The sequence below is a fragment of the Prinia subflava genome, chromosome 12 (assembly GCF_021018805.1).
Source record: "Prinia subflava isolate CZ2003 ecotype Zambia chromosome 12, Cam_Psub_1.2, whole genome shotgun sequence".
Taxonomy (NCBI): domain Eukaryota; kingdom Metazoa; phylum Chordata; class Aves; order Passeriformes; family Cisticolidae; genus Prinia; species Prinia subflava.
This window is the reverse complement of record NC_086258.1, coordinates 11,339,056-11,352,940: the sequence shown is the minus strand read 5'-3', so window position 1 is coordinate 11,352,940 and position 13,885 is coordinate 11,339,056. Positions and strand designations below refer to the sequence as shown.

The following is a 13,885-nucleotide window of genomic DNA, read 5'->3' as shown; positions in this document are numbered from 1 at the left end:
AGGATCCAGCCCTGCCTTGCACTCTGCGCAAGCAGCGCAAAGTTCGTGCTGATGCCTTACGAGGCCCCGGGGCCGCGCTCCGAGCTGGCGCCGGCGGAGCCGCGCTGCACTCGGCCGGGGCCCCTGCGCGGAAGAACCTGTGGCGGAGGGAGAGTCACCGCGGCGGCGATAGGACCCTGGGCGCGGCCCCGTGTGGCAGGGCGGGGCGAGCAGCCACAGACCCGCCTCGCGGGAGCGCTCCCCAGCCGGCGGGACCAGACGGGCTGGGGCGGGTCTACGTGGGCACACGGAGAAGAGCGGGCTGCGGTCCGGCGCGAGCACGGGCATCCTCACCCTGAAGAGCGGGACGTGACTCAGGTACTGAGGTAGAGCCGTCGTGCGTGATGTTTCGGAGTGCTTACCTGGCGCACGGGGACGAACGCCGTGGGGAGCGCTGGGTGGGGGGTCCGGAGCCGGGTGAGCCGAATCCAGAGCGGCGGGCTGACCGAGAGCCCTTCTCTGCACGGGGCTCTCCAGGCCAGCGGATGCGCCCCAGCGCCGCCCAAGCTTTGGGCAAAGCGCGGCGGAGGAGTTGTGGGTTCATCCCTTGTCCAGAAGCTGCGCTGGGCACCGGTGGGGACGTGGGCACGACGCCGACTCGTACCCCTTGGCACCACTCCACGAGGGTCGGCGGGGCGCTGTCCCGCCGGCTGCGTTTCTCCTTGCTCATAGGGCCACGCGGGCGCACCTCTTCGCCGGGAAACCCGCGTTGCCATATGAGTCGCCCAACGCCCTCAGCGCCACCGGCCTGACAGCGCTGTCCGGGCGCTGAGCGGTGCCGGCCACAGAGCCCCGCTCCGCCTGCTACGAGAGAGCGCTGCCCCGGGCTTCCCCTCTGGCAGCTGGGTCACGCCTAGGCGCGCAATGTTGCCGGCCCGAGGGCACGTACAGTGCCACACCGGTGGCTCGTAGGACACCCGCTAGCTCGAGCTTTGTTTCCGCCATTCGTGGCCTCATACTGTTACTGGAGGACGAGGATTTCCGCGAAAGCCTTGCCTCCGCGGTCCCTTCGCTACTGCTCACCTCCTGTTTCAGTGTCGAGCCCCAGGAGGTTTCGGAGTTCCTTGTCACAGCGGTGACGGTTCAGGTCCGTCAGAACGAGCGACGAGCAGTCTAAGGGACTGTTCCCTCATAAGGACATCGTCGCAGCCCCGAGCATGAACTGCGTTACTCGATTCAGCAGGCGCACTGAGAATGGTGGGGCGCCCGGGCGCGGAGTCTCTCTGGTCTGCCTGAGCATCCAGGCTCAAGCGACCCAAGCACTCCCCGGGAGCCGTCTCGGCTGAGGGCTGCGCGGGCTACGTGCCCGCCCCGGAGCGCCACGCGAGCGGTCGTGGCCGTGGCGGCGGCGGCGTCGCGACCGCCACCATTGTATTCCCAACTCCTCTCCCACCCCCACCGCATCCCGCGCGATGGTCGTCGCAGCCCCTCTCCATCTCTTGGGAAAGAGCTTTTTTTTTTTTTTTTAATGCTGCTCACAATCCACCTGGAGGAGACTCCGGCTTGCCTTCTAAGCAATTCTGTGGAGAGAAGAAAAGCACACGAAAGTGGAGTTGAATTTCAGTAATTCAGCTTCCTCACAGGTGCAGACCGTTAGCACTAGTGGAAATGCACTCCACTTGGGCAAACCATACAATTTAGGATATCACAGAGTAAAGTCATGTACGGTTTTGCAGTGTTTATTTCAGAAGAAGCAGTGTGGCAGCCGTTTTAAAATGTAAATCAGAATCTATTCGTACAGTACACCTCTTGTGGTTCAGTCAGAAGTATAACCCAAGGTATATTATAGAAATAAAAAGGTGACGTTTAAATTGTGACTGAAGTGGCAATTCACGTATCTCAATGTATGACAACCTATTATGAAGCTGCACTGTCCAAAGTGATTGTGTAAAATGACACCTCTGAGCCAGACAATCTTTATTCACTATATTCAGCTACATGTGCTTACCTAGCTTGAGATACAGTGCGTATGCATGCAAGCGCTTTATATATTAGGGTAGTTCCATGGTATTCTGCAAAATTAAAAACAGATGCCTAGCTGGTGACAGGATTAGACCCTTAATTAATGTTTATCTAGCTCTATCACTTTTTTGTTTTATACTAAACAATAAAAGGACACTTATTCACTATAAACAATTGACAAGCATTTCTGTTTTTCTAAAGCTTCAACACGTTGCAAAGCCATCATAGTTGCAGGGCTGAAATTAATTTTCATGATACATGAAAATTAATTGTAAGTTGTTCCTAAATGAAGTTGGGATGCTGCAACTTACATTTTTGAAAACATATGGAAAAAGTCAGATAATTGCAATATAACTGAAGGCATGTTTGTCACTTTTCTGTGTGAACACAGAAAGGACATGTGCTCTCTGGTGTTAAGGTGCTGCTGTGATGCTGACATGAAGAACTTACGGTAATGGATGTGGTGTAAAAAAACCCCACAGACTTTTAGCAAAATAAATTCACTTCTCCAGGAACTGGGCATTTGATATAGATACAATAAATCTGGAGGTCAACCATGGTATTGTAATAGGACTAGTATATTTGTTTTCCCAAATTATATAAAGAGTGGGGTTCTAACATTGTCATGATACAAAATAAAACAAGCAAATAAATAGTCACAACTTTCCCTATAGAGCACTTTACCCAGGTAATAGTATTTAGACTGGTTAGTGTTATCTGCTACACATAAAATTGCAGTGTGAATTTATTGTCAGTGCAGTCTGCTAATAACTTGTGATGAATGTTACTCACTGTGCAGTAGTAGTGAACAGTTAAGATGTTTCGAGGCTAAATGGGGACTGAAGAATTATTATTAGTCAAGATCTGGTATGGAGCATCACTTGCAGCTACAGACAGCACAGAATTATCCTAGGAGTTCTGAGAGGGAGATGAGAGAATGGAGGAAACTGGCAAACCCTTAAGAAAGGCAGCAGATCTGGAAAGTTGTCTCAGTTGAAATGGAGGAGGCCAAAATGGGACAGCGGCAGTCACTGGTGGGCCTTGCAGGGAGGACAGGAGGTCAGGATAGGCACTGGTAAATATGGTAGTGATTTTGTAGGGAACAAAAGTTTGTAGCAGCCTTTGGAATGAACATATAATTCAACTGGCTGATATTTAAGCAAGTAAGCCACAGAAAATGTACTAGTGGGTTATATCATTGTAATAAAATCTGATTTAAAGATATATGCTTTTGTACTTTAGAGAATCAGGAAGGAGTTAAAGTCATGCTGAATAGGTAGATGTCAGTGATGTCAACACAAAGGGTAGTTGCTCTATATGTAGAGGGCTATCATAATGGTCTGGGGTATATTAATTTTTTTTTTTTTCAGGAATCATTTCATGAAAAATTTCGGTAGAGTTGGTTAGTCTTAGGAATCTTCACTTAAAACCAAGAATAACATGCATACTTTGTTTAGTCTGCTTAGATTTTAATACCTTTGGGCAAATACAGGAGGTTTCTAACTCCTATTAACACAGTATTGAGCAGCCTATGCTTTTCAGTGTATTCATACCCCCAACATCCTATGAAGAGAGAGTCATTATTTTCTTTGTTTCACAGATAAGAAAACTGAAGGAGGATGTCTACATTGCTCAGCTTAGACCATCTTCCTTATTTTGTAGTTATACATTTCTCAAGTGGGTGGGGTTCCAGACTGAAGTCTAGGCTGAACTGGGTTCCCTGCTTGGAAGCTTATGTTCTATTTTTGATAAACATCTTTTATTTGTATCATAGAAATTCAAGGTTGTCTAGATTTCAGCCACAGTTAGAAGAAATTAATTATTATTGAGAGTTCTTGAAATTAATTCTTTCTGAGAACAGGAAATTCTCAAGCAATATAGGTCAGTGTACATGCTCATAAATTTCATTCCTACCCATACTGCTGACCATGAAATACAGCTAAAAATAGCAAGAATATTGGCTAAACACAAATAATAGATTCTTGCCATTTCTAGCTGCTCCTTCTTATAATACAAATATTCTCCTTTTATATACATCACTCCGGAAACCACACAATCAAACCGCCCACAATGCTACCTAATACCCCATCCTGAGTCTATATTAGTTTCCATGACAACAAGATAATATCAGGAAGATGAAACCCCAGATGCTATCTTTATTTTACACATTACCAAAGCAAGAACCCATTCATGACAGAAGGAATCTGGAATAAATACTGACAATACTATCATGTCTGTTGTGAAGATATGAAATGGAGCCACAGCCAGTCAAATGTAATCCTTTGCCATTAATAGGGCTGAGCTAGCAAAAGCAGAAAGCAAAGCAAGCTGTTGCAATAGTTAGGCAGTAGCCTCCTGTCTTAGTAGGCTTTAATACCATCCCAGCACTGTAGTGAAATCCTAAGTAAAAATTTTGCCGGTAGAGATCAACTACAAGTCTGCCTTTTCTAAAGGTGGTGCCCCTTGTTTGTACATTTCACACATAAACCTCTGCACTACTTCCTTATTGTTTCTTAAAAAGGTGAATACAGTCTTAGCCTAGTAAGACACACCACAACAGGACAAAATGCATCCTTTGCTGTGTTTATGGAGACAGGGTTCCTTTAGTCCTGGTTAATGGTATTTTTATTTTGATGTGTTAACATGAACAACCAATGGACAAAACCAGATGAATAACATTGATTGTAGAAGCATAGAGTGGTTTGGGTTGGAAGAAACCTTAAAGTTCATCTTGTTCCAACCTGCTGCCATGGGCAGGAACACCTTCCATTAGGCCAGGTTGCTCCAAACCCCGTCCAACCTGGCCTAGAACTCTCCCAGGGATGGGACAGCCACAGCTTCTCTGGGCAACCTTTGCCAGGGCCTCATCACCCTGAAACTAAAGAATTTCTTCCTAATGCCAAATCTAAACCTACTGCCAGTTTGAAGCCATTCCCCCTTGTTCTATCACTACATGCCCTTGTAACAAGTCCTTCTCCAGCGTTCTTGTAGCCACTTTAGGCACTGGAAAGGTACAATAAGGTTTCCCCAGAGCATCCTCTTCTGCAGGTTGAACAATCTAAATTCTCTCAGGCTTTCCCTTTAAGAGAGCTAGTGTTGATGCATGTGTGTGCAAATGTGAACCACTCTTAAAAGGATGGCACTTGAGGATCTGGTGTGCTGGTTTATGGTGATTTTTAGCCCAATGTGGTAGTAGGCATGATGTAAAGAAGAGTAAATGGATATTACTGTATGTTTCTCTGTAGGACTATTTTTATTAAATGCTGGAAAGTAGGCCCTCACATCAGCAAGTCTTGCTCTTTGAGCAAAACATAAAACCGTTTTAGGGACTATTCCTCATGGCAAAGATGTAAGTTCCGTAAGGCAGGTTCAACAGAATGTGTCTTTTACAGGCTGACTAGCTCTGCTGGGCATGGAGCTCAACAGCTCAAGAACAGGAAGGAGGATGTTTCCCTCTCCTGTGTGAGCTCTGGGCTCCGGCAATCGCGGTTGCGAGCGGGGTCCGACCCGGCTCCGCCCGCGCCGCGCGCGCAGCTCGCGAGCAGCGCCCGCCCCCCGCCCGAGTCACGTCCCGCACGTCTCAGTGCGGCGGCTGCCCGCGCGCGCCCTGCCGGGGCACCGCCGCGCGGGTCACGCGGGGCCGCGGGCGGGAGCGGCTCCTGCAGCCTCTGCCCCGAGGGTCGGAGAGCGGACGGGGAATGGATCTTCCTCCGAGCCGCGTCCGCACCAGGCTCGGTGTGCCGGGTGCCGAGTTGGCTTCCATCCCCTCGAAAAGGCTGGACAGTTCTCTTTTGGAAGGAACAAGCGTGCTGCGGAGTAGTTCTTAACGGTATTTCTTCTCAAAGCCACTCGCCGCTTCATAGAGGTGGATGTATTTTGCTATCCGGGTTCAGCACTGTAGGTCTGTAGAGGCTGCCTTTTTAACAACTTTGCTGTAGACGCAGTAAAGGAGACTGGCCCAGCCTGCGTGCAGAGCTGAATGCTGTAAGGTACTGAATGTCTCCATCCAGCACTGTATAAGCAGTCTGGAGAGATTGCCAGTTGCTATTTTTCAACAAAGCATGCTCATATATTATTACTAACTTTATGTTCCTATTAGATGGGTAATGGAAACGAACAAAAACTGCCTAACCCTTCCCCCAACATTTTAAACCTTCACTCCAAATGAAATATTCTGACAACTTGGAAGTAGTGTAAGTGATCCCCCTGAGTGCTTCAATTTTACATCTTATTCCTGTTCTTTATACATTTAAGTTCAGACACTTCGGTCAGCATTTCCCCTGTTAACATTAATATTACAGAGTTGCCACTGTCACAGGGATTATCCTTTGTGCACTTACTCTGTGCTGCCTGGTTATTGCTTTAAAAAACCAAGTCCTTATTTGAAGAATGTTTTATACCTTACATCAAAGAAAAGCTCCTGGGAAAAAGAGTTTTGAAGGCTGGACAGATCCCAGTGTTGGGAGTCTTGGCAGAGATGCATCTTATAACTGTTATTTAGCAACTCAATGCCTGCTGCAGAAATTGCTGAGTTTACCAAGATATGCATTTTTACATACTCTCAGGAATCAGCAAATGAGCCATCTGTAGCCACAGACACCTCAGTGAGTAATTTTGTGGAGGTATTCTGTTTCCCTTCCTGTTAAACTATTTTATGTTCTAGTTGTTTGGATTTAGGAAAAATAGTTTTCTGTTTATATTTGATTTCCAGAAAACAAGAGGTGAAGCTAATACTGTGAGGCTTAATGTCGTCATATAGGCCAAGGCATTAGGACAGCCATAGTCATGGCCAGATTTATTTCTGTATCATGCATATAAAGTTGTTTCTTACAAGAAGTGGGAGTGCTGGTCTAAACACCATAGTAAGTACACCCATATCGGCCTATTACAATCATGCATTTGATGCTCAGTTGTCTAGACAAGTCTGCATCGCATTGTTGTGTCATATATAGCCTGGTACTGAAATGTAGCTGTAAGAATTATGCATTTCCCAACTTATAACAATCTCTGTGCGGGCCTGTAATTGTTGCAAGCAGGAACATTCTTTACTCTGTGCAACTGTGCTTGCTCTCCTCTTTTAGGTACTACTGAAGAGAAACACTGATACAATCAATTGCACTTCAAAGAAATGGTCAATTTTTGTACACATATGATTTAATGCTTAATGATCCTATTTTATAGGTCACTGACATTTTCAAGACTTGTGTAGAACACAGATCCTACAAAAACCTAGCTGTTGTGATGAAGTTACTCCCTGCTTTCCTCACATACAGGGACTCTTTATGTGCCTTTTCAGTATCTTATTTACCCCACATCTCTCCCTTTTAAAACCTGGCAGCATTACTGCCTAGAATGTAACATTATCATAACAAAAGATTTTAATTTTTAGAGGCAAAGATGCTTATGTCTGCATACAGAAAATGTGAAAAATATGATTTATCAAATATTACTTTTTCTTACTGATCATGTAGTAACAACAATGGAAAGTATTTGCTTCAGGCAGGCAGTTGTACTGAGCATTGCTGCAGTTACTAACTCCCAGCATTCACAAAAACAGCTCATGGAGACTTTCATTACAGTTTAGCTTACAAACTTACTTGATGTGTGAAAAATGATAGTTCATCATCATCTCGAAAGGATCTTTCTATCTTTCTGTCTTTTCAAGATAACAGTGTATCAGGGCTGTACTGCTGTCCTCAGTGGGGAATAAAAAAATCTGGCTGACTAGTCCACCATTTCACAGAACGCTTGTGATGCACCAGGTCTCCTAAGTGAATAGGCCAGGGGATTCATGCAACAAGGTCTTATATAAAAAATCCTGCAGACTTTAATGTAGTAATTATTACATATTTGTGAAAGTCAGATACACCCCTGAAGTGCTGTTATGGCTTCAGTTTTTTTATGTGATTTAGATGAAATCCAGCTCTGACTTTGAGAGCCATGAGGGGCCATTCATTTAAAACTCAGTTGTGTGCATCTCATTTTCATGTATTTTTGCAAGCTTTGTAAGAACTAAACTCAAACAAGGCATAGTTTAAATTGCACTGCATCTTCAAGACTTTTATTTTAAGTAGTTCCATGTCTTAGTTTTAATGGTAGTGCAATTTTATAGACACTAATTGCTTTTTGTTTCTTAGGGAACACACAAGTTTCTTCATCATGGGAGCTGTGGTAGCTGATGATGGTCCATCAGGTGTTAAAGCCCCTGATGGAGGCTGGGGCTGGGCTGTCCTTTTTGGCTGTTTTATCATCACAGGATTCTCCTATGCCTTTCCTAAGGCAGTTAGTGTCTTCTTTAAAGAACTTATCCGGGAATTTGGCATTGGATATAGCGACACTGCATGGATTTCCTCCATTCTGTTGGCCATGCTTTACGGAACAGGTGAGTAGCTATCTGGTTTTGAAACAGTATTATTGTGCCATACAACTAAGTTTGTAGATCTTACAGCCATTTACTGTCACCATGAGATCTTCCTAGTTTGCTGAGCATTCATACTAAAGTAGAAGGGGGCACCTTCTCACGCGTGTTAATATAAACAGAAGATCGTGTTTTTAAAATATTGCCATTGTTATGAATTCCTTCTCCAAGAGAAGGGGGAGTTGAATGACAGCCTCCTTGACCACTGTGGTGAGAAGTGGGAATGCCCACTCTCCAATCCATGGTCACCTTGTGAGAAGTATAAAATAGGAAGTAATAAACAAAGTGGGTATTTTCTCCCTGCTGCTGCTCTGAGATACCCAAACTCCGGACTCCAGTGTGTCTTTCTGGTGAGGCTCACAATAACAATTTACAGTGTGTATCATGACTGAATATTATTACTTGTGTGCAAGTAAGGCATTCCAAAGGAGAATTACTGTTAATCACACAAACCAAAAGATTATTTAAGCCCATCCAGGTTGTAATTAAAATTACAACTCTGTAACTCGGTAGTTGCTAAAGATGATAAAAAAAAAAGAAAAATCACAAGGCATGCTGAAGACAAAAAAGATTGAAGTATTTGACTACAGAGGAAAGGACATTTTTCCTGATTGGCTTGACTATATGGACAAAGTACAAAATGAGTCAGAATCACTAGGTTGGAAAGACCTTAGACCTTTAAGATCGTTGATTCCAACCATAAATGTTAAACTTTGAAGTCCACCAAAGAAATAAAGTGTCATAAAATCAGTTGCAAAAGCGGGTTTATCTTAGCAGCTGTAACTTGCTTTTCTTGCCTAGGTCCACTTTGTAGTGTATGTGTCAATCGCTTTGGTTGTCGCCCTGTCATGCTGGTGGGTGGCCTTTTTGCCTCCTTGGGGATGGTGATAGCTTCCTTCTGCACAAGCATCGTTCAGATCTATCTAACTGCAGGTGTGATTACAGGTAAGTACTATGCATTGCTGAAATGTGTTAACTTAGGTCTCAGCTTTAGGCTGAAGTTTTGAGTAAGTGAGAAATACCTGAAGCATCAGGATCACCCAGCTGGGCTTTTATAAAGATGGCAGATAAATGTGGAATTAAAAGGTCATTTATTTTGTTATGAATGTTTAATAGCGTGAAGTGTAATCATAAAGTAGAATACTATGGAGGTAGAATACTTTGTGTTATCTTATGATTCTTTTGTCTGTTTGGAATAAAACTATTTTCTCTTAAGTCATGAGTCAGAAAACTGTGATTAGAATATCTTTAACAGTGATATTGTAGGCCATCATTAATTTTTATGTACCCTCTACTACAGGTTTGGGGTTGGCGCTAAACTTTCAGCCTTCACTCATCATGTTAAACCGTTACTTTGACAAACGCCGGCCCTTAGCCAATGGGCTATCTGCTGCTGGGAGTCCAGTGTTTCTTTGTGCTCTCTCACCATTGGGGCAGATACTACAACATGAGTATGGTTGGAGAGGAGGATTCCTTATCCTGGGTGGGATGCTGCTCAACTGCTGTGTATGTGGAGCACTAATGAGACCTTTGGAGCTACCAAAAAAGTCAGAAGCTACCAAAGAGCCAGCTGAGAAGAAAGCGAAGAAAAAACTTCTGGATTTCAGCGTTTTTAAAGACGGTGGCTTTGTAATCTATGCGCTAGCAGCATCTATCATGGTGCTTGGCCTCTTTGTTCCCCCAGTGTTTGTTGTGAGTTATGCCAAGGATTTAGGGAATCAAGACACCAAAGCAGCTTTTCTTCTGACTATTCTGGGATTCATTGATATCTTTGCTCGTCCAATCTGTGGAATGGTAGCCGGTCTTAAATGGGTTAGACCACGCTGTGTCTACCTCTTCAGTTTTGCTATGATTTTTAATGGGTTTACAGATCTCATGGGTTCTATGTCTGTTGATTATGGTGGACTGGTGGTCTTTTGCATTTTCTTTGGCATTTCTTATGGAATGGTAGGAGCTCTTCAGTTTGAAGTTCTCATGGCTATTGTTGGTACGCAGAAGTTTTCCAGTGCTATCGGTTTAGTGCTCCTGGCAGAAGCTATGGCTGTTCTGATTGGTCCGCCATCAGCAGGTAAGTATGCCATTTAGTTGATAATTCAAAATTGTGCATTGCATCCATTTACACAAAATGTAAGGGAGCTGAGAAAAAGATGAGAGTCATTCAAGAAATGCAGAGTGTGCTAGTGTTGCACACGTTTCAAAGGCTTTCTGCAGTTACACTCTGAAATAGTCCAAAAAGGGATGGAATGAACCTTTTCCCTCTTGGATCTATTTCAGGATTGGTTAAATTGCCATCTGGAAATTTAACTGCTGCTATTTGTCTTCTGAAAGCCTGTGCTGAACTTCTTATTGGTAGATAGCTGACTGGGATTCAGAATATGGAACCTGTCAATTTTCTCTGAGAAATACTAGGATATATTGTCTATAGCCACAGTAGATTTGGAGGAGGAAACAATATCTGAAGGAAGAAAAAATATCTTACAAGGAGGACTATAAAATTGCACTGATTTAAGGAAGGTAGAGTGCTTCTATTGAATGTCTTACAACCCCAGAATAAGGGGACATGACAAAATAGTAAAATCCATTAATTTGAAGTCAAAATACAAATTAATTACTAATCAAAGAACACACATTTTACAGACTCTGAACTGAAAGACACTTTCTGTCCCCAAACCTACCATGTCACTGCTATAAAATGTTTACTGTTTATATCAGACACTAAAAACATCAAGTATTTTTATTTTGACAGAACCCCCTTCAAGGGAAATTGTATAGTACTGGGAAAACCAGTACTATACACTGCTTCCTCTGATCTTCAGGTTTGGAGAGGCACTTCCTTCATATCCTCCTACCTGTTCTTTCACATCCACTAAGTCTTGTGAAAATTTACTTTTACCAGTGTCTGAATCAGTCAGTTACTCCAGACTGACTATTGACTAAGATTTGCATTTTAAGCAGACAATGCACTGCCCATGTAGAAAGGTAAATGAGATTGGGAGCAAGAGGATAATGATGATCAGATCATGAGAGAGGTGATACAGATCCCATCCATGGATGCACACATTTTTATCTGAAATACAATGCATGTGTTTGATCTCTTGCATCTGAAGGCAAGGCTGGTTTTATTTCAGTTGAACTCCAATGCCTCTGTGTGTGCAGTGGAGTATGTGTTTTGGGATCTCATGTAATGTCAGTGACTGTTAAACTGAACTGAAATAATTAAGAAATATTTTGTTATAAACTTGTTTAAATCCTATTTCAAAAAACTTGGTTAGGTAGTCATGGTGATTCTAGACAGGCGAGTCAAAATGTTTTAAAAAAGCAAAAAATATTCACTGCACGATAATCACTTTTGTTGATTACCTGGAATGTTGCCTTTTTCAGGAAAACTCCTGGATGCAACAGGGAGGTACATGTTTGTTTTCATTATTGCTGGAATTGAAGTTACCACTTCAGCCCTTGTATTGGCCTTGGGAAATTTCTTCTGCATTAAGAAAAAATCAGAAGAACCACATATAAAAGAAGAAGCATCAGAGAGAGAAGAATTAAACAAATCTGAAAACAAAACTCCTGAAGATGCCAAGCTGGACTCTATTGAAGTGGAGCAGTTTCTGAAAGATGAGCCTGAAAAAAATGGCGAAGTTGTAACTAACCCAGAAACATGTGTGTGAGCATGACAAGGAACTGAAAAATGTTTAGGAAAGAAAGATTTTCAACACTATTTATTTTAGAAACAGAAATAGTTTAGGGCTGGGCCATCTGATTTAGTAACTGCAGACTAGTCAGCTCACCAGGTCTCTTTGGAAGCTGATTAGCTAGACAACATCTTCCTGGAAAATTAGCTTTATTGGTAAAAGGTGGAACATTGTGGTTACACATTTCATGTAAACTAAAAAGCTTTTATGAACACAATTAGGCTCTTGCTATGCATCACCAGAAACTGCTCACTTGGATGATACAGAAAAAGCATATTTTAAGAAAAGTGGAATTATATGTATGTTTTCAGACAATATTAATGAAATTGCTGTATTGTGTGGCTAAATATAATTTCCCTATATTCTCTGTGAAGGGAAAAGAGTTTGAGATGGCTGAAAAATCTCAGGAACTTAAAGGTCTCCATGAGGTTTTTGAATTTCTTACCTTTTTATATTTTTTAGATTAATTGGCTCAGCCCTAATTTAATTTTGATAATATCTGTAACTTTGACTTATGTAAATGCATTTCTGCCTAAACCTGTAACCTTTGCAATTATCATCTGGAAGTCCTGTTTTTGGAAAGGCACATTACCGATAGTGTCCTCAGCAGATCATGTAAGTGGTATTCCAAGGTAGTACTAAAATTAAAAAAATGAGCAGAAGGGATCCTGACAGACCTTAAGCAAACAAAATTAGCCCACAATTCCATACACTGTTTTCAGTAAAATTCCCCTCAAGCGTTGTAAAATATTACAAGTAACATGGAGAAGATGATTATTAGATTTAGTAGAACATGGAGAAGATGATTATTAAGTTTCCAGATGACCTGTAGAGTGGGTAGACTTAGGGAAGAGACTAACTACTTTGAAACATGTTAGTCATCCATAAAATGCAATGTTAGCATTTTAAAATAGGAAGGTTTAACATGTTTGGTTTTGAGATTTTTTTCTTCCCTGTTTATCCCACCTCCCTACTCTCTGACTTAATCTGTGGAAGTTTAAAGTGCCATTCTTGCTGTTTGAGGAAACATGATAGAACTGTTCATCATTTTTATGATAGCACAGTATTGAATAGAAAAGGAAGGCAAAAGGAAGGCATTCTCTTTTTTTTTTCCACCTGAAACCACTCAAGAAATGTAATTTTTTAAATATAAAATCATGCTACTGTACCCCACCGCTCAAATCTGCTTATAAAAAGCTGTCTAGGCTTTGTAACTGCAGTAAAAATCTTCAAAAGAGACTAACTGTTAAAAGATTCCATTTTCTTATTAGTAGCAAAGGAATACTGGCTTTTGGGTGCCAAAATTGTTCTGCTTAGTAACTGAAAATGAGAAGACCCTAATCCCTTAAAACTCAGTATCCCCTTTAAATTTTTAACAGAAACAAAGTGCCAAAAGCATGAACCATTCTCTAATGAACTATCTCAGATACCGGCTTCCATTTTGAAAGTTTCTTCAAAACGGTTTTGCATTGTTAGGACAACCTTACACAGAAATTGGAAAGTTAGAATCATAACTTCTAAAAGAAATGGATGCTGCACAGAATAAACTGTTTTTATATCCTACATAGTGCATTATTGTAAAGTCTTTTATTAATTTAATAGCAGCAATTGTAGTGAATGACATTTCCCAGTTGTAACAGCCAGCTTACTTACTGAACTTAGCTCCAGTTTGCTAAAGACTAGTAAATTGGTACTTGAAACACAACACTGATAGGTCCAGAAGGCAAGAGAAAAATGAAATGCACAGAGCAATTCATTATATCCTTGAAGACTC

General features: G+C 42.3%; 1 protein-coding gene across 3 annotated transcripts; it reads left to right on the top strand.

The window, feature by feature from the left end:
* The first annotated feature begins 212 nt into the window (after positions 1-212).
* Positions 213-13,350, top strand: SLC16A3 (solute carrier family 16 member 3). Of its 3 annotated transcripts, none has more exons than XM_063409138.1 (5): positions 213-357; positions 8,139-8,383; positions 9,221-9,364; positions 9,720-10,487; positions 11,801-13,350. In XM_063409138.1, exons 2-5 carry the CDS (start codon positions 8,161-8,163, stop codon positions 12,085-12,087), a joined length of 1,422 nt encoding a protein of 473 aa, XP_063265208.1. In that variant the 5' UTR covers positions 213-357; positions 8,139-8,160; the 3' UTR covers positions 12,088-13,350. The 3 variants fall into 3 exon arrangements, with proteins under 3 accessions (XP_063265208.1, XP_063265210.1, XP_063265209.1); XM_063409140.1 differs by lacking the exon at positions 213-357 and adding an exon at positions 5,106-5,866; XM_063409139.1 differs by lacking the exon at positions 213-357 and adding an exon at positions 5,108-5,830.
* The last annotated feature ends 535 nt before the right edge of the window (positions 13,351-13,885 follow it).

Excerpts from the sequence above, each read along its gene's own strand:
- SLC16A3 (XM_063409138.1), top strand. The coding sequence starts at position 8,161 with ATGGGAGCTGTGGTAGCTGATGATGGTCCATCAGGTGTTAAAGCCCCT. Across the intron at positions 8,384-9,220 it reads GGCCATGCTTTACGGAACAG|GTCCACTTTGTAGTGTATGT; the intron begins GTGAGTAGCTAT and ends TTTCTTGCCTAG. Across the intron at positions 10,488-11,800 it reads GATTGGTCCGCCATCAGCAG|GAAAACTCCTGGATGCAACA; the intron begins GTAAGTATGCCA and ends TGCCTTTTTCAG.